The 19,268-nt window shown below is 49.5% G+C and overlaps 1 protein-coding gene across 1 annotated transcript in view; it reads left to right on the forward strand.

Moving 5' to 3' along the window:
- DYNLT3 (dynein light chain Tctex-type 3) overlaps window positions 1–19,268 on the forward strand; it is a 59,568-nt gene that overhangs the window by 9,778 nt on the left and 30,522 nt on the right. Inside the window, exon 3 of the mRNA XM_073667305.1 lies at window positions 18,164–18,287. Within this exon, the coding sequence (XP_073523406.1) occupies window positions 18,164–18,287 (124 nt within the window). The remainder of the gene's footprint in view (window positions 1–18,163; window positions 18,288–19,268) is intronic.

Here is a 19,268-nt window from a genome sequence, read left to right on the forward strand (position 1 = left end):
ATTCTGGAGATATTTTTTAGGATAGAACATCCCAAATCCTCAGCAAAGACAATATGGTGGTTGAAGTCTTTTGTTGGCTTTCAGCACGACACACAAGCATACATCACACAAGCACGGGACACAAGCATACATTACACAAGCACGGCACACAAGCATACATCACATAAGCACGGCACACAAGCATACATTACACAAGCACAGCACACAAGCATACATTACAGAAGCACGGGACACAAGCATACATTACAGAAGCACGGGACACAAGCATACATCACACAAGCACGGGACACAAGCATACATCACATAAGCACGGCACACAAGCATACATTACAGAAGCACGGCACACAAGCATACATCACACAAGCACGGGACACAAGCATACATTACACAAGCACGGCACACAAGCATACATTACACAAGCACGGCACACAAACATACATTACACAAGCACGGGACACAAGCATACATTACACAAGCACGGGACACAAGCATACATTACAGAAGCACGGCACACAAGCATACATCACATAAGCACGGCACACAAGCATACATCACACAAGCACGGCACACAAGCATACATTACACAAGCATGGCACACAAGCATACATTACACAAGCACGGCACACAAGCATACATTACACAAGCACGGGACACAAGCATACATTACAGAAGCACAGCACACAAGCATACATCACATAAGCACGGCACACAAGCATACATTACACAAGCACGGGACGCAAGCATATATTACACAAGCACGGGACACAAGCATACATTACAGAAGCACGGCACACAATCATACATCACATAAGCACGGCACACAAGCATACATTACACAAGCACAGCATACAAGCATACATCACATAAGCACGGCACACAAGCATACATTACACAAGCACGGGACACAAGCATACATCACACAAGCACGGGACACAAGCATACATTACACAAGCACGGCACACAAGCATACATTACACAAGCACGGGACACAAGCATACATTACACAAGCACGGGACACAAGCATACATTACAGAAGCACGGCACACAAGCATACATCACATAAGCACGGCACACAAGCATACATCACACAAGCACGGCACACAAGCATACATTACACAAGCATGGCACACAAGCATACATTACACAAGCACGGCACACAAGCATACATTACACAAGCACGGGACACAAGCATACATTACAGAAGCACAGCACACAAGCATACATCACATAAGCACGGCACACAAGCATACATTACACAAGCACGGGACGCAAGCATATATTACACAAGCACGGGACACAAGCATACATTACAGAAGCACGGCACACAAGCATAGATCACATAAGCACGGCACACAAGCATACATTACACAAGCACGGCACACAAGCATACATCACATAAGCACGGCACACAAGCATACATTACACAAGCACAGGACACAAGCATATATTACACAAGCACGGGACACAAGCATACATTACAGAAGCACGGCACACAAGCATACATTACACAAGCACAGCACACAAGCATACATCACATAAGCACGGCACACAAGCATGCATCACATAAGCACGGCACACAAGCTTACATTACACAAGCACAGCACACAAGCATACATCACATAAGCACGGCACACAAGCATACATTACACAAGCACAGCACACAAGCATACATCACATAAGCACGGCACACAAGCATGCATCACATAAGCACGGCACACAAGCTTACATTACACAAGCACAGCACACAAGCATACATCACATAAGCACGGCACACAAGCATACATTACACAAGCACGAGACACAAGCATACATCACACAAGCACGGCATACAAGCATACATTACACAAGCACGGGACACAAGCATACATTACACAAGCACAGCACACAAGCATACATCACATAAGCACGGCACACAAGCATGCATTACACAAGCACGGGACACAAGCATACATCACATAAGCACGGCACACAAGCATACATCACACAAGCACGGGACACAAGCATACATCACACAAGCACGGGACACAAGCATACATCACACAAGCACGGGACACAAGCATACATCACACAAGCACGGCACACAAGCATACATCACATAAGCACGGCACAAAAGCATACATTACACAAGCACGAGACACAAGCATACATCACATAAGCATGACACACAAGCATACATCGCATAAGCACGGCACACAAGCATACATCACACAAGCACGGCACACAAGCATACATTACACAAGCACGGGACACAAGCATATATCACATAAGCACGGCACACAAGCATACATCGCATAAGCACGGCACACAAGCATACATCACACAAGCACGGCACACAAGCATACATTACACAAGCACGGGACACAAGCATACATCACACAAGCACGGGACACAAGCATACATCACATAAGCATGGCACACAAGCATACATCACACAAGCACGGCACACAAGCGTACCTCACACAAGCACGACACACAAGCATACATCGCATAAGCACGGCACACAAGCATACATCACATAAGCACGGCACACAGGTATACATAGCATAAACACGGCACACAAGCATACATCACGTAACCACGCACACAAGCATACATCGCGTAAGCTCGGCACACAAGCATACATCACGTAAGCACTGCACACAAGCATACATCGCATAAGCACTGCACACAAGTATACATCGCATCAGCACGGCACACAAGTATACAACGCATAAGCACGGCACACAAGTATACATCGCATAAGCACGGCACACAAGCATACATAACAAAAGCACGACAATAAAGCATACATTACACAAGCACGGCATACAAGCATACATTACACAAGCACGGCACACAAGCATACATCACATAAGCACGGCACACAAGCATACATTACACAAGCACGGCACAAAAGCATACATCACATAAGCACGGCACACAAGCATACATCGCATAAGCACGGCACACAAGCATACATCACACAAGCACGGCACACAAGCATACATTACACAAGCATACATTACAAAAGCACGGGACACAAGCATACATCACATAAGCACGGCACACAAGCATAAATCGCATAAGCACGGCACACAAGCATACATCACACAAGCACGGCACACGAGCATACATTTCACAAGCACGGCACACAAGCATACATTACACAAGCACGGGACACAAGCATACATTACGCAAGCACGGCACACAAGCATACATCACATAAGCACGGCACACAAGCATACATTACACAAGCACGGGACACAATCATACGTCACATAAGCACTGCACACAAGCATACATCGCATAAGCACGGCACATAAACATACATCACATAAGCACGGCACACAAGCATAAATCGCATAAGCATGGCACACAAGCATACATCACACAAGCACGGCACACGAGCATACATTTCACAAGCACGGCACACAAGCATACATTACACAAGCACGGGACACAAGCATACATTACGCAAGCACGGCACAAAAGCGTACATCACACAAGCACGGCACACAAGCATACATTACACAAGCACGGGACACAAGCATACATCACATAAGCACGGCACACAAGTATACATCGCATAAGCACGGCACACAAACATACATCACAAAAGCACGGCACAAAAGCGTACATCACACAAGCACGGCACACAAGCATACATTACACAAGCACGGCACACAAGCATACATCACACAAGCACGGCACACAAGCATACATCACATAAGCATGGCACACAAGCATACATCGCATAAGCACGGCACACAAGCATACTTCACACAAGCACGGCACACAAGCATACATTACACAAGCACGGCACACAAGCATACATTACACAAGCACGGCACACAAGCATACATTACACAAGCACGGGACACAAGCGTACATCACATAAGCACGGCACACAAGCATACATCGCATAAGCACGGCACACAAGCATACATCACACAAGCATACATTTCACAAGCACGGCACACAAGCATACATTACACAAGCACGGGACACAAGCATACATTACACAAGCACGGGACACAAGCATACATCACATAAGCACGGCACACAAGCATACATTACACAAGCACGGGACACAAGCATACGTCACATAAACACGGCACACAAGCATACATCACACAAGCACGGCACACAAGCGTACCTCACACAAGCACGGCACACAAGCATACATCGCATAAGCACGGCACACAAGCATACATCGCATAAGCACGGCACACAAGCATACATCACATAAGCACGGCACAAAAGCGTACATCACACAAGCACGGGACACAATCATACGTCACATAAGCACGGCACACAAGCATACATCACACAAGCACGGCACACAAGTGTACATCACACAAGCACGGCACACAAGCATACATTACACAAGCACAGGACACAAGCATACATCACATAAGCACGGCACACAAGTATACATCGCATAAGCAGGACACACAAGCATACATCGCACAAGCAGGGCACACAAGCATATATCACACAAGCACGGCACACAAGCATACATTGCATAAGCACGGCACACAAGCATACGTCGCGTAAGCTCGGCACACAAGCATACATCGCATAAGCACAGCACACAAGCATACATTGCATATGCACGGCACACAAGTATACATCGCATAAGCACTGCATACAAGTATACATCGCATAAGCACGGCACACAAGTATACATCGCATAAGCACGGCACACAAGCATACATTACACAATCACGGCACACAAGCATACATCACATAAGCACGGCACACAAGCATATATCGCATAAGCACGGGACACAAGCATACATTACACAAGCACGGCACACAAGCATACATCACATAAGCACGGCACACAAGCATATGACGCGCCCTGGGCCTATGTGATGCAGCGTTGCGCACGCAGGGACTACCCGGAGCCGGATCTGATAGGGGTAGTAGTCTCGTGGCGGTGAAGCGGTCCGTGCCCAGGGAGTCAGACTAAGTGGCGGTATATTAGCAGTAGATGTAGAACGACTACACCACCCGTTGAATGCAGCTATGGAGCTGCCGCTGCAGGGCAAACCGCTGAGGCCGGTGGGAGGATGGTGCAGCGTGGATGGTATAACCCCCAACGGGAGGGGTATGGCGTCAGGGCAGCCGACGTGGATGATGGGGGTAGCAGGAATTACTCAGAGACGATACGGTGTAGTTCAGGGTCTTTACTGGTGACAAAGATAGACCCTCCCGGAGTACTGGCTAGCGGTCGGGGCCTGGTCAGTCCTTGAGCAGATGGGATCCCCCTTGGCCAGGCGGAGTTGTAGGCCTCCCCAACTAATTGTACTCTTCTGGCTACCTTGCTAGAGGCAGGTAAAGGTAGCCCACGTCCCTGAGTGTACCGTGTGGTGCTCACCCGTATGGCCGGTGACTCGGGGCCTTCTAGTAGCTTCCGCTCCACGACGGCGGTGCTGGTCCCACACGTGTGACCGAGCCTTCGGGTTTCTGGGCCAGAGGACCTGAAATCCCCTGCCGGTCGGTTTCTGCTGCTGGGTAGGAGTTAGTCCCCACAGCCTCGGACTCCGGGTCCGGTAAGAAATCTTCAAGCAGGGCGAGCTCTACAGCTTCCAGCCCTGATCTCCTCTTAGCACGACTCCCACAGAGCTCCTGATCTTTCTTTCCTATCACTGCTTCTCTTCTTCTCTCTACTCTTCTCCTCTAACCCTGCCTCAGCCCCAGGTTTATATAGGGGAAGTCCTTCCCCTCCCAGGACTGGGCAGGAGGTGTGGCATGCATAGGATTCCTGACCAAGAGACCTCCCACCTGCTCTCAGACATAACACTGCTGTTACTGTGGAAACCAGACCCCTGGGGTGCCACATTCCCCCCTAGTGAAATTTAGTACTCCGGGACTAAACATATTTTAGAAAAACATAACCAATACAAACAGAAACGGTACAATAGAAAAAAAAACATATTAGAATGGTCACGGCGTGTCCGCAACCGGGTGCAGTTTTTGAAGAAAAGCAAGGTGTCCATTTCACCAAAACAGGGAGACGTAACCAGGTAGGGGTCTGTCCTGCCCCGAGTCCTTAACAGTCTTTAGTCCATTCCTAAGTTACGCTCCAACCAATTGTACAAGGATTCCCGGTAAATCCACCAAGGACTCCTAAAAATAACTAGAAACACATAATTATTTACAAGTAACAGACAGGTGACCACAAATAAAACAATTTAAACACTTCAAATTCTCCAACGTGCGGGTAACTGGCCTTTAGTGGCCCTAGTGGACCTACGGAGCTGACCGTCTGGCCCTGAACTACAGGGTGTAGGAGCTGTCAAGGGTAAACTGGGCAGCTGTCTACAGGCTCTTTGGCTAACTAAGGGTATGGCAGGCTCACTATAAGCAGAGGGTTGATCCTCCTGATCTGCTTCTGTGGAGTCTTCTGCCTCCTGGACCGGCTGTTCTTCCAGCTCTACCGGTTGCTCCGTGAGTACTTGGGATGCTGGTTGGAGGAACGTGAGGACGGGTACCACAACTGCACCATTGACTTGAGTCCAGGACCGAGGGAAGTCTCCGAGCACAGTACTAACCACATCTTCCCTTTCCTCTACGGGTCGAGGGTCTTCTTGTTCCTCTTCAGGATTCCGTAGCTGTTCGGGACACTTCTTCAGGTGATCCCGGGATACAATGGTTGTGGTTTCCCCTCCGTCTTTACTGATGGTACAGACCTTCGGGTTGTCGTGGCTTGAGGGCAGTACGATGTACGGGTCCTTCTCCCACTGGTCGTCCAACTTGTGGAGCCGTCTTTTCCTCTTCAAGACCTGCTCTCCGGGTACCAAGGGAACAGCGGGAGCATACTGGTTGTAAGTTTTCTCTTGTCTTTCCCTAGCTAGACAGAGACTTCGCTCCACGCTCTCCTGTACTTTCTGGTACTGCTGCTGCCTCTCTGTGTCCCAGTCTGCTTCCGGTGAAGTGTCCTCGGGTGTCAGGACTCCCATCTCCAGGTCAACAGGTAGCTTACCGGGTCTTGCCCTCATTAGGTAAGCCGGGGTACAGTTGGTGGAACCTACAGGGATGTAGTTGTATAGGTCCACCAGGTCGGGCAGCTTCTCAGGCCACAGACTGCGTTCTTCCAGGGGCAATGTTTTCAGAAGATCTATCACCACCTGGTTCATTTTCTCACAAAGTCCATTAGTTTGCGGATGATAGGGTGTCGTCCTGATCTTCCGGCAGCCATACAGAGTACAGAACTCTTGGAAGAACTCCGCTTCAAAGGCAGGTCCCTGGTCCGTCAGCACCTGCTCTGGGTAGCCGTGTGGACGGCAGAAGTGCTGCTGGAAGGCTCTAGCTGCTGTTTGAGCCGTTAAGTCCTTGACGGGGACGACAACCAAGAACCGGGAGTAGTGATCCACGATGGTTAATGCGTAGACGTAGCCACTTCTGCTTGGGGTCAGTTTTACATGATCCAAGGCTACCAGTTCCAACGGCTGCCGGGTGACGATGGACTGAAGGGGGGTCTTCTGGCTGGCACGGTCCTTCCTTCTTAGGTTGCATGGGCCACAGTCTCTGCACCACCTCTCGATGGTTCCTCTCATGCCTACCCAATGGAACCGCCCGCGCACTAGGAACTCCAGCTTCTTCCATCCGAAGTGCCCAGCCCCGTCGTGGTATGCCTCCATCACCATAGCTGCGTCCCTTCTTGGCACCACTACTTGCCAGATCAGTTCATGCGTCCGGGAGTTAACCATTCTGCGGCACAACTTCCCCTTGTAAAGAAACAGTCGACTCTTCTCTGCCCACAGTTGCTTGGCCTCCTCCGGAGCGTCTGGGTCAAGGCGAGCTTCTGGCTGAGTCAGCATCTCCTTCACCAGCCAGACGGCAGGGTCACTGTCTTGCGTTTCCGCCCAGTTGTAGTGAGGTAAGGGGTTGAACGTAGCGGCTTGCTTACCCCTTACACGGTGGGAATACTGGATAGTCCCATGACGGTGGAACGCAGGGAGTTCGACCTCTTCCAAATCTTCTGAATCCTCACCCTCGTCCGGTAGGTTTGGCATCCTGGACAGGGCGTCCGCGTTGGTATTGGAGCATCCTGCCCGGTATTTGATTGTAAACTCATAGTTGGACAAGCGGGCCATCCATCTCTGCTCTAGGGCACCGAGTCTTGCAGTGTCCAGGTGTGTCAACGGGTTGTTATCCGTGTACACGGTGAACCGGGAAGAAGCGAGGTAGTGCTTAAAGCGTTCGGTGACTGCCCACACCACTGCCAGGAACTCTAGCTTAAATGAGCTGTAATTCTCAGGATTTCTTTCGGTGGGTCGCAGTTTTCGGCTGGCGTAAGCAATTACCCGTTCTTTCCCCTGCTGGATCTGGGATAGTACGGCTCCTAGCCCGATGTTACTGGCGTCGGTGTAGAGGATAAAGGGTTGGCTATAATCAGGGTACGCCAGGATTTCATCCCCCGTGAGGGCCATCTTCAGCTGGCGGAAGGACTCTTCTTCCAACTTCTCCCATCTGAAGGGCGGCTTCTGGTTCTTGGCCTTCCTGGACTGGCCTATCAGGAGGTCCTGCATAGGAGCTGCCTTTTTGGTGAAACCGGGTATGAACCTTCGGTAGTAGCCTACCAACCCGAGGAACTGCCTCACTTCCTTTACACTGGAGGGGCTTGGCCATTCCTTAATTGCGGTGATCTTATCAGGGTCGGGAGCCACTCCGTCAGCACTCACCACGTGTCCCAGGTACTGCACCTTTGGCTTCAGGAGGTGACACTTGGAGGGTTTCACCTTTAGGCCGTAACTTGCCAGAGCTTCAAACACTTCCGCCAGGTGCTTCAGGTGGTCCTCGTAGGTTTTGGAGTAGACGATGACATCGTCCAGGTATAACAGGACCGTCTCAAAGTTCTGGTGTCCCAGACAGCACTCCATCAATCGCTGGAAGGTTCCTGGTGCGTTGCAGAGTCCAAACGGCATGCAGGTAAACTCACTAAGTCCCATCGGGGTGGTGAATGCGGTCTTTTCCCGATCCGCCTCTGCTACAGGAACCTGCCAGTACCCGCTAGTGAGATCCAAGGTGGAGAAGAAGTTAGCAGATTTTAAAGCAGCCAAAGACTCCTCTATTCTTGGTAAGGGGTACGCATCTTTGTGTGTGATACGGTTTATTTTCCGGTAATCTACACACATTCTCATGGTGTTGTCTTTCTTTTTGACCAAGACTAGTGGAGCTGCCCAGGGGCTACAGCTTTCCCTAATTACCCCAGCCTCCTTCATGTCTCTAAACATCCCCTTGGCGTGTTGGTAGTGTGCAGGGGGTACGGGTCGATACCTCTCTTTTATGGGAGGATGGTCTCCCGTGGGGATGTGATGTTCTACCCCCTTGACTCGCCCGAAGTCTAACGGGTGTTTACTAAACACTCTCTCGTACTCTTGAACCACCCGGTAGACTCCCTGTTTCTGGTGGGAGGGAGTGGAGTCAGTACCCAAATGTAGTTGCTGACACCAATCCTCCATTTGTTGTTTAGAGCCGTTACCTTCCTCCAGAGAAGATGGAGGCAAGGGTTCTACGGACTGTATAGAATTCTGATTGATGGTATACAATTTGGCTAGCGTGGCATACCGGGGCAGGTACACTTCCCTCTTCCCGATATTTATTATGCGAACGGGCACCCTCCCATGGCGTACATTGACCACCCCCCGTGCTGTCAAAATGGTGGGCCTACTGTCTGAGTAAACTGGTTCTACCATTGCCTGGTAATCTCTACCTCTCAGACCAATAGCCGCCCGGCACCAAATCATCATTTCACTTTTTGAGGGCATGGCAATAGGGAAAGGGTCACACATTCTCACGCTACCAATCTCACCGCCGGAGAGTTCCACCTGTTGTCGTCGCATCAGTGCCCGGATCTCTTTTTGGAGCACTCGCTGCTGGCCGGAGCTGGCGTTCTTGGCAACCTGCTGTAAAATAAAAATCACCTCTGCAAGACAATTTTCAATTACATTAGTTCCTAGAGTTATCTTAGGGTGACTCTCGCGCTTATCAATGTCCACAATGATCAGTCCCTGGGCTGCCAGCTCGACTCTACCGATTTTAATGGTCACCTCTTTAAATCCGATCTGTGGCACGGGCTGACCATTGCTGGCGATGATACTCAAGTCGTCGTCAGGGTAGCGGGTTATATCCGAGTCATTCCAGTACTGCTTGAAGAGCACGTACGGGATGGTGGTGACCTGTGACCCAGTGTCCAGTAGGGCACTCATAGGAATGCCATCCAGTACCACAGGCAAGACTGGACGTCCTCCCACATATTTGTCACACCAGTTTGATGGGCCTGATGATCTTTTTCCTATGGGTTGGCCCTCTACCCTAGGTTGTGTCAGTTTAAAGGACAGTACCTTGCCATATGTCCGGGTTGATTGCAGCGGCGGCAGATAGGTTGTCCGTCCTCGTTGTATCGGTCGCTGGGTCTTCCTCTGGCCGGTGGGGTCCTCCTTGGTCGGCGCCACGGGATGTCCTCCGGTCCGGATGCCAGCTGGATCTTCCCTGGAGTAGAAACCTGTAAAGACTGCACAGTTCGGGTTAGCGCGGCAACGCTTTTAGCTAGCTCTTGGACCTGATGGTGCAGGTCGGGAGCCGGGTCATTGTTCAAAGCCTGCGCATCAGCTCCCACAGGCCCTGCCGACAAGGGCGCCGCCTCTTGGTGGTAAGTGGTAGTGGGGTGTCTGTGGGTCACAACGCCACCTGGTGCCGGTTCTCGGAGCACCCGGATGGCTCTGTCCTTGAACTGTGCAAATCCCAGATGAGGGTCCTGTAAGGCCATTGCCCGCAACTGGGTTCGGTGGGCATTGCAATATAAACCCTCTATAAATTGTTCAGTCAACAGCCGGTCCTCGTCTCCCACGCCGTCAGGGTCGGTCTGCTTAATGGCTCTCAGGGCCTCTTGTAGGTTTAGTGCATAGTCCCTTATACTCTCTTGTGCTCGCTGCTTGCACCCGTAGAATCTAAGCTTGATCTCGGCTGAGGTGCGGGTATCAAAGGTATCCTTCAGCCGGGTTAGTATCCCTGCGACAGTCCTTCCTCCAGGTGGCCAGGACTTTACCTCCCTTTGGGCTGCCCCAGTTAATTGGGCCACCAGGATGCTCACTTTTTGCTCTTCTGTGAGGGGGTACACCTGGAAGAGGCTATCCAGCTTTTCTCTAAAGTCATGCAGAGTATGTGACTCCCCTGAGTACTGGGGTAGCCAGGCCGCTCCCGGGATATAGGGCATGGTGAAAGGTATGACTGCAGCAGCGGTGGCGCTGGCGGGGGTTGAGGCAGTGAAGCTCTCCTCCGTATCCGACATCTTCCTCCCCCCTAGTGGACCGTGGCCTACCTTGCGATGATCCTCTTCCGTAGGCCGCGGCTCCGCAGTGGATCGTCAGGGTTGAGGACCTTCCTGTGACGTCGGCATCTGCTGGGCTCCTTCCAGGACCTTACGCAACGTCCGGACGTGAGGCGGGGCTTCAGTTCTCGCGCGCTTTCGGAGTCCACGCCCCTCTTCTTCCCGCGCGGCGTCTTCAAGATGGCGTCCAACGGCGGGAAAACTCCACGGATGGCGGGAAGAAGGCAGAAGATTGCGCCGGATGGCGGGAATCTTCACCACTGGTAAGTTTGAACAGTCTTTTTCAGGCACGCAGTACCCGGTGGTTGCGGGCACGAGATCCTGCCGACTACGCCAAAAGTTGACGCGCCCTGGGCCTATGTGATGCAGCGTTGCGCACGCAGGGACTACCCGGAGCCGGATCTGATAGGGGTAGTAGTCTCGTGGCGGTGACCCGGTCCGTGCCCAGGGAGTCAGACTAAGTGGCGGTATATTAGCAGTAGATGTAGAACGACTACGCCACCCGTTGAATGCAGCTATGGAGCTGCCGCTGCAGGGCAAACCGCTGAGGCCGGTGGGAGGATGGTGCAGCGTGGATGGTATAACCCCCAACGGGAGGGGTATGGCCTCAGGGCAGCCGACGTGGATGATGGGGGTAGCAGGAATCACTCAGAGACGATACGGTGTAGTTCAGGGTCTTTACTGGTGACAAAGATAGACCCTCCCGGAGTACTGGCTAGCGGTCGGGGCCTGGTCAGTCCTTGAGCAGATGGGATCCCCCTTGGCCAGGCGGAGTTGTAGGCCTCCCCAACTAATTGTACTCTTCTGGCTACCTTGCTAGAGGCGGGTAAAGGTAGCCCACGTCCCTGAGTGTACCGTGTGGTGCTCACCCGTATGGCCGGTGACTCGGGGCCTTCTAGTAGCTTCCGCTCCACGACGGCGGTGCTGGTCCCACACGTGTGACCGAGCCTTCGGGTTTCTGGGCCAGAGGACCTGAAATCCCCTGCCGGTCGGTTTCTGCTGCTGGGTAGGAGTTAGTCCCCACAGCCTCGGACTCCGGGTCCGGTAAGAAATCTTCAAGCAGGGCGAGCTCTACAGCTTCCAGCCCTGATCTCCTCTTAGCACGACTCCCACAGAGCTCCTGATCTTTCTTTCCTATCACTGCTTCTCTTCTTCTCTCTACTCTTCTCCTCTAACCCTGCCTCAGCCCCAGGTTTATATAGGGGAAGTCCTTCCCCTCCCAGGACTGGGCAGGAGGTGTGGCATGCATAGGATTCCTGACCAAGAGACCTCCCACCTGCTCTCAGACATAACACTGCTGTTACTGTGGAAACCAGACCCCTGGGGTGCCACACATACATTAAACAAGCACGGGACACAATCATACGTCACATAAGCACGGCACACAAGCATACATTACACAAGCACGGGACACAAGCATACATCACACAAGCACGGCACACAAGCATACATCACATAAGCACGGCACACAAGCATACATCACATAAGCACGGCACACAAGCATACTTCTTATAAGCACGGCACACAAGCATACATCGCATAAGCACGGCACACAAGCATACATCACACAAGCACGGCACACAAGCGTACCTCACACAAGCATGGCACACAAGCATACATTACAGAAGCACGGCACACAAGCATACATCACATAAGCACGGCACACAAGCATACATTACACAAGCACGGGACACAAGCATACATCACACAAGCACGACACACAAGTATACATTGCATAAACACGGCACACAAGTATACATCGCATTAGCACGGCACACAAGTATACATCACATAAACACGGCACACAAGCATACATCGCATAAGCATGGCACACAAGTATACATCACATCCCAAAACCTCAGTAAAGACAATATGGTGGTTGAAGTCTTTTGTTGGCTTTCAGCACGACACACAAGCATACATCACACAAGCACGGCACACAGGCATATATTACACAAGCACGGGACACAACCATACATCACACAAGCACGACACACAAGTATACATTGCATAAACACGGCACACAAGTATACATCACATAAGCATGGCACACAAGTATACATCACATAAACATGGCACACAAGTATACATTGCATAAACACGGCACACAAGCATGCATCGCATAAGCACGGCACACAAGTATACATCACATCCCAAAACCTCAGTAAAGACAATATGGTGGTTGAAGTCTTTTGTTGGCTTTCAGCACGACACACAAGTATACATCACACAAGCACGACACACAAGTATACATTGCATAAACACGGCACACAAGCATACATTGCATAAGCACGGCACACAAGTATACATCACATCCCAAAACCTCAGTAAAGACAATATGGTGGTTGAAGTCTTTTGTTGGCTTTCAGCACGACACACAAGTATACATCACACAAGCACGACACACAAGTATACATTGCATAAACACGGCACACAAGCATACATTGCATAAGCACGGCACACAAGTATACATCACATCCCAAAACCTCAGTAAAGACAATATGGTGGTTGAAGTCTTTTGTTGGCTTTCAGCACGACTCACAAGCATGGTACACAAGTATACATCGCATAAGCACGGCACACAAGCATACATTTCATAAGCACGGCACACAAGCATACATCGCATAAGCACGGCACACAAGCATACATCGCATAAGCACGGCACACAAGCATACATCGCATAAGCACGGCACACAAGCATACATCGCATAAGCACGGCACACAAGTATACATTGCATAAGCACGGCACATAAGCATACATCACACAAGCCCGGCACACAAATATACATTATAAGCACGGCACACAAGCATACATCACACAAGCAGGGCACACAAGCATACATCACGTAAGCACGGCACACAAGCACACATCGCTTAAGCATGGCACACAAGCATACATCGCGTAAGCACGGCACACAAGCATACATCGCATAAGCACGGCACACAAGTATACATCACATAAGCACGGCACACAAGCATACATTTCATAAGCACGGCACACAAGCATACATCGCATAAGCACGGCACACATCGCATAAGCACGGCACACAAGCATACATCACACAAGCCCGGCACACAAGCATACATTTCATAAGCACGGCACACAAGCATACATCGCATAAGCACGGCACACAAGTATACATCGCATAAGCACGGCACATAAGCATTCATCACACAAGCCCGGCACACAAGTATACATTATAAGCACGGCACACAAGCATACATCACACAAGCACGGCACACAAGCATACCTCACACAAGCACGACACACAAGCATACATCGCATAAGCACGGCACACAAGTATACATAGCGTAAGCACGGCACACAAGTATACATCGCACTGCCCACACAGCCCTCACAGCCCACACTGCCCTCACATCCCACACTGCCCTCACAGCCCACACAGCCCACACTGCACTCACATCCCACACAGCCCTCACATCCCACACAGCCCTCACAGCCCACACTGCTCACACTGTCCACACAGCCCACACTGCCCTCACATCCCACACTGCCCTCACATCCCACACTGCCCTCACAGCCCACACATCCCACACATCCCACACAGCCCTCACATCCCACACAGCCCTCACATCCCACACAGCCCTCACAGCCCACACAGCTCTCACAGCCCACACTGCCCTCACAGCCCATACAGGGCTCACAGCCCACACAGCCCTCACAGCCCACACTGCCCTCACAGCGCACACAGCCCTCACAGCCCACACAGCCCACACAGCCCTCACAGCCCACACTGCCCTCACATCCCACACAGCCCTCACAGCCCACACAGCCCACACAGCCCTCACCGCCCACACAGCCCTCACATCCCACACAGCCCTCACATCCCACACAGCCCTCACAGCCCACACAGCCCTCACATCCCACACTGCCCTCACAGCCCACACAGCCCTCACAGCCCACACAGCCCTCACAGCCCACACTGCCCTCACATCCCACACAGCCCTCACAGCCCACACAGCCCTCACATCCCACACTGCCCTCACATCCCACACAGCCCTCACAGCCCACACAGCCCTCACAGCCCACACAGCCCTCACATCCCACACTGCCCTCACATCCCACACTGCCCTCACTGCCCTCACAGCCCACACAGCCCTCACAGCCCACACAGCCCTCACATCCCACACTGCCCTCACTGCCCACACTGCCCTCACAGCCCACACAGCCCTCACAGCCCACACTGCCCTCACATCCCACACAGCCCTCACAGCCCACACAGCCCTCACAGCCCACACAGCCCTCACATCCCACACAGCCCTCACAGCCCACACAGCCCTCACATCCCACACTGCCCTCACTGCCCACACTGCCCTCACAGCCCACACTATCCTCACAGCCCACACTGCTCACACTGCCCTCACATCCCACACTGCCCTCACATCCCACACTGCCCTCACAGCCCACACAGCCCACACTATCCTCACAGCCCACACTGCTCACACTGCCCTCACATCCCACACTGCCCTCACATCCCACACTATCCTCACAGCCCACACTGCTCACACTGCCCTCACATCCCACACTGCCCTCACATCCCACACTGCCCTCACAGCCCACACAGCCCACACATCCCACACTGCCCACACTAGCCACACAGCCCTCACAGCCCACAAGCCCACACTGCCCACACAAAGAGCACAAAAATAGTGTAAATAAGTTATAAAAAAGCATAATTGTATCTGCCATGTGATCCATCACTAACAGCCAGTGCAGTTTTGTTTGTTTTTTTCTTTCAGGAAATGACATTTAGGCCACGGCCCCACTATAAGTATTTGGTCAGTATTTTTTCTCAGGAGTGGGCGACAAAACCAGGAGTGGGTGATAAATGCAGAATTGGTGACTTGTTTCTATTATACCTTTTCTCTGATTGTTCCTCACCTGGTTTTGGCTCTCACTCCTGAGAAAAAATACTGACCGAATACTGACCAAATACTGATAGTGGGGCCGTGGCCTTACACTTTATATTTAGAACACATCAATGTATTTTGGCTCATATACTATACTATAAATCTAGAGGCATGCAAACGTAAGAACTTTATTTTAAAATTGTTACATGTGAAATTGAAGTAAACTATTTCTCCAACATAGTTATTGCTGTATTCTAAGATTTATAAAAAATACACCAATAGAAAGCCCCGTTTGTCCTGAAAAGTCCTAAAAAAAAATAAACATAACATGTTTCTAAAGTTATAACCTGTTACATAAAGACAAAGCAAAATTGTATCATGTGCTTTGAGCCCAGAATACATGAAGGGAAGGGGTTAAGGACGTGCTGTAGTGTTTGCCATGTATCAGTGATAGACAGTGACAATTCTTCATCAGAACAACATCTCTATTCATTTTCTGCAACTTAGTAGGCGATTCATGGCAGCTGAAAAGACTGAGCACTAGAAAATGATTCCTTTTACAGATTTTCACTGCTGACTTTACTACAAATACAGCATCTTCATACTAGTGTGGATGGACATTTACTCTTTTACATACAAACAATAGTAACTATGACTAATTCCATGAGTTCTGCTATTTTTGACAAGAATAATCGGGCGACAGACTGGGTTTTTCTTACTGTAACAAAACAATTTAAAAAAACAAAGCAAAAAACAAGCAAAAGGGTAAAACCAAACCACCAATGTGAACATAACTTTGGCTGATCATGTTATTTAACTAACTTATTATGCAACAGTAGTGTTCTACCTGCAGATAGTCAACAGCTGCAGGCAAGGTTGAAATTTTAGGCTTAGTTTGTCCTGTAATTGGGACTATTATGCCAGTCCCAGTTACAGGGCAAAAAAGAATTAAATATTTAAAGAGTACCTGTCATGTAAAATAATGCTATTAACCTGTAGATATGGGGTTAATTGTGTTCTGACGACATGCGGTGCAGGCACGGAGAGCCCCGCTGCCGGAAATTAACTTTATTCAGCTTCCAGTCATAGGGGCGCCGCCGACGCGGCTTCAGTCACTGCTCTGTGTATAGAGAGTGGTGGCTGTAACCACACTCCAACACTGACTGACAGCCGGCTCTAATGATGAGTGAGCTTTCACACAGTGCCGGGCGCGCGGTTACAGCCGTCGCTCTATACACAGAGCGGTGACTGAAACCGTGATGGAGCCACCCCGTGACTGAAAGAGCGAGGCCTCCGGGGGAAATAAAGTTAATTCCCTCCCCGCATTGGGGCTCTCGGTGTGGGTGCCCCTCAATGTCAGAATGCTATTAACCTGCAGATTAACCCCATATCTGCAGGTTAATAGCATTATTTTACATGCCAGGTTCCCTTTTAAATGTTGAAATTTCCTCCAAAGGTCTTTTATGAGGACCACAATGTGTGAATTAAATGTTATAATAAATAAAGAAAATAAAGCAAAGCTAAAAATATATAAAGTTTCCACCAGTCCAAATCACTGGTTTTAGTCCCACCCCTAATGGAAAAAAAACATATATCAGATATATAAATCTAATTATGGGAAGGGGAACACTATTTAATATGTATTATAATCGTCCTTTGTGGTTGCGAAAAAAAACAAAACAACAAAATATGGAAGACAGATGTATTTCCTTTTGCGCTAAATTTAGTTATTCCCTAATACTGTAAAAAAAAATATGAATATAAAACTTGCATAAAAATTAGGCCCCTCGTATCACAAAAAAAGAAGAAAAAAAATATTTGAATAACTGAAGTAGGAAAAATGTTGCGTGTAAATGGCCGGGTGTTGAAGTGGTAAAAAAAGACCGCAGCATTTGTATACATGAATGTTAAAAATGTTTGTTCTTCATATATATATCTTGAAGCTAATATGTGTTTGTTTCCGTGATGCAGTGTGTAGACGTCATCCTTGGCGGAGTAGATTATGACGACAGTAGAGTCAATGAGTGGATGTCTGCCGTGGTTGAACAATCTTTAACCCATCTAGTAAAGATGGAAAAAGCCTTTAAATATATTGGTAAGTGACATCACACTGCTTATTCTGCACGGAGCCTGCACACAATGCGAGCTTCAGCATGTACTAACTACACTGGATACACACTTACATGTATGACACAAGTTGGGATGAGCTTGTCCCATACCCGGCAGGTAATGGCTGTGTATTACAGCCAGGACTTCTCTCTAACAGCCGCTAGTGGAGCTCCACTCGCAACTGTTTACCTGTTAAATGCCACTGTCAAACTTTTGACAGTGGCATTAACAGCACACCGGCATTGGTGCACTTCATTCTGTGCGCCCATTGACTCTTACATTACACTATCGCTTGGCGCCGATGGGTTGCTATGACAGTCTGCTCTCCTGTTTTACCATGTCTCACACTGGCAAAGACCATTTTCATTTTAAATAAGCTCTGGAGGCAGATTATCAGTGAGATCTGTGTCCGGCCCATAGATCTTAGCAACTCATTTACAAATAATAAAAATGTGTATTTCTCTGGAATAAGACATTGGTCAACAGAAATCAAGGTATCATTTTATTCAGCTTCCTATGACCTACACGCCCATATAGACAGACGGCTTAGGAGGGTTGATTCTACTGATAGGTCCCTTTTAAAACTGATGTGTATATGGCTCACTGAAAGTTTATGGGTCAGCGGTCTGTCCAAGAAAAAATGGACAGTACTAGGATGTATGATTGCAACCACAGGGTAAAGTAAGATGGTGCAATTGCAATATGGTTTTGATGTCTGCCAAAACTGCATGCAATTGGCTGTGTTTTTTCATAAGCAAATATGGATTGACAGTTCATGTTGTTTACTAGAGCTCTTACTACTGATAATCAACATTGCTTAAAATGACTTATAAAAATTGGGTCACTCAGTAAAAAAATTGCATTGTGAAAGCACGGAAAAACTGCAGTCAGCCACATACATTTATTATGAAATGATGGTATCTGCTTTGTAACCATTGTAAGTCATTTTTCTATTGTTCATTATTTT

The sequence above is a fragment of the Phyllobates terribilis genome, unplaced genomic scaffold (genome assembly GCF_046119375.1).
Source record: "Phyllobates terribilis strain yellow unplaced genomic scaffold, ASM4611937v1 Scaffold_2__4_contigs__length_985480577, whole genome shotgun sequence".
Classification (NCBI taxonomy): Eukaryota; Metazoa; Chordata; class Amphibia; order Anura; family Dendrobatidae; genus Phyllobates; species Phyllobates terribilis.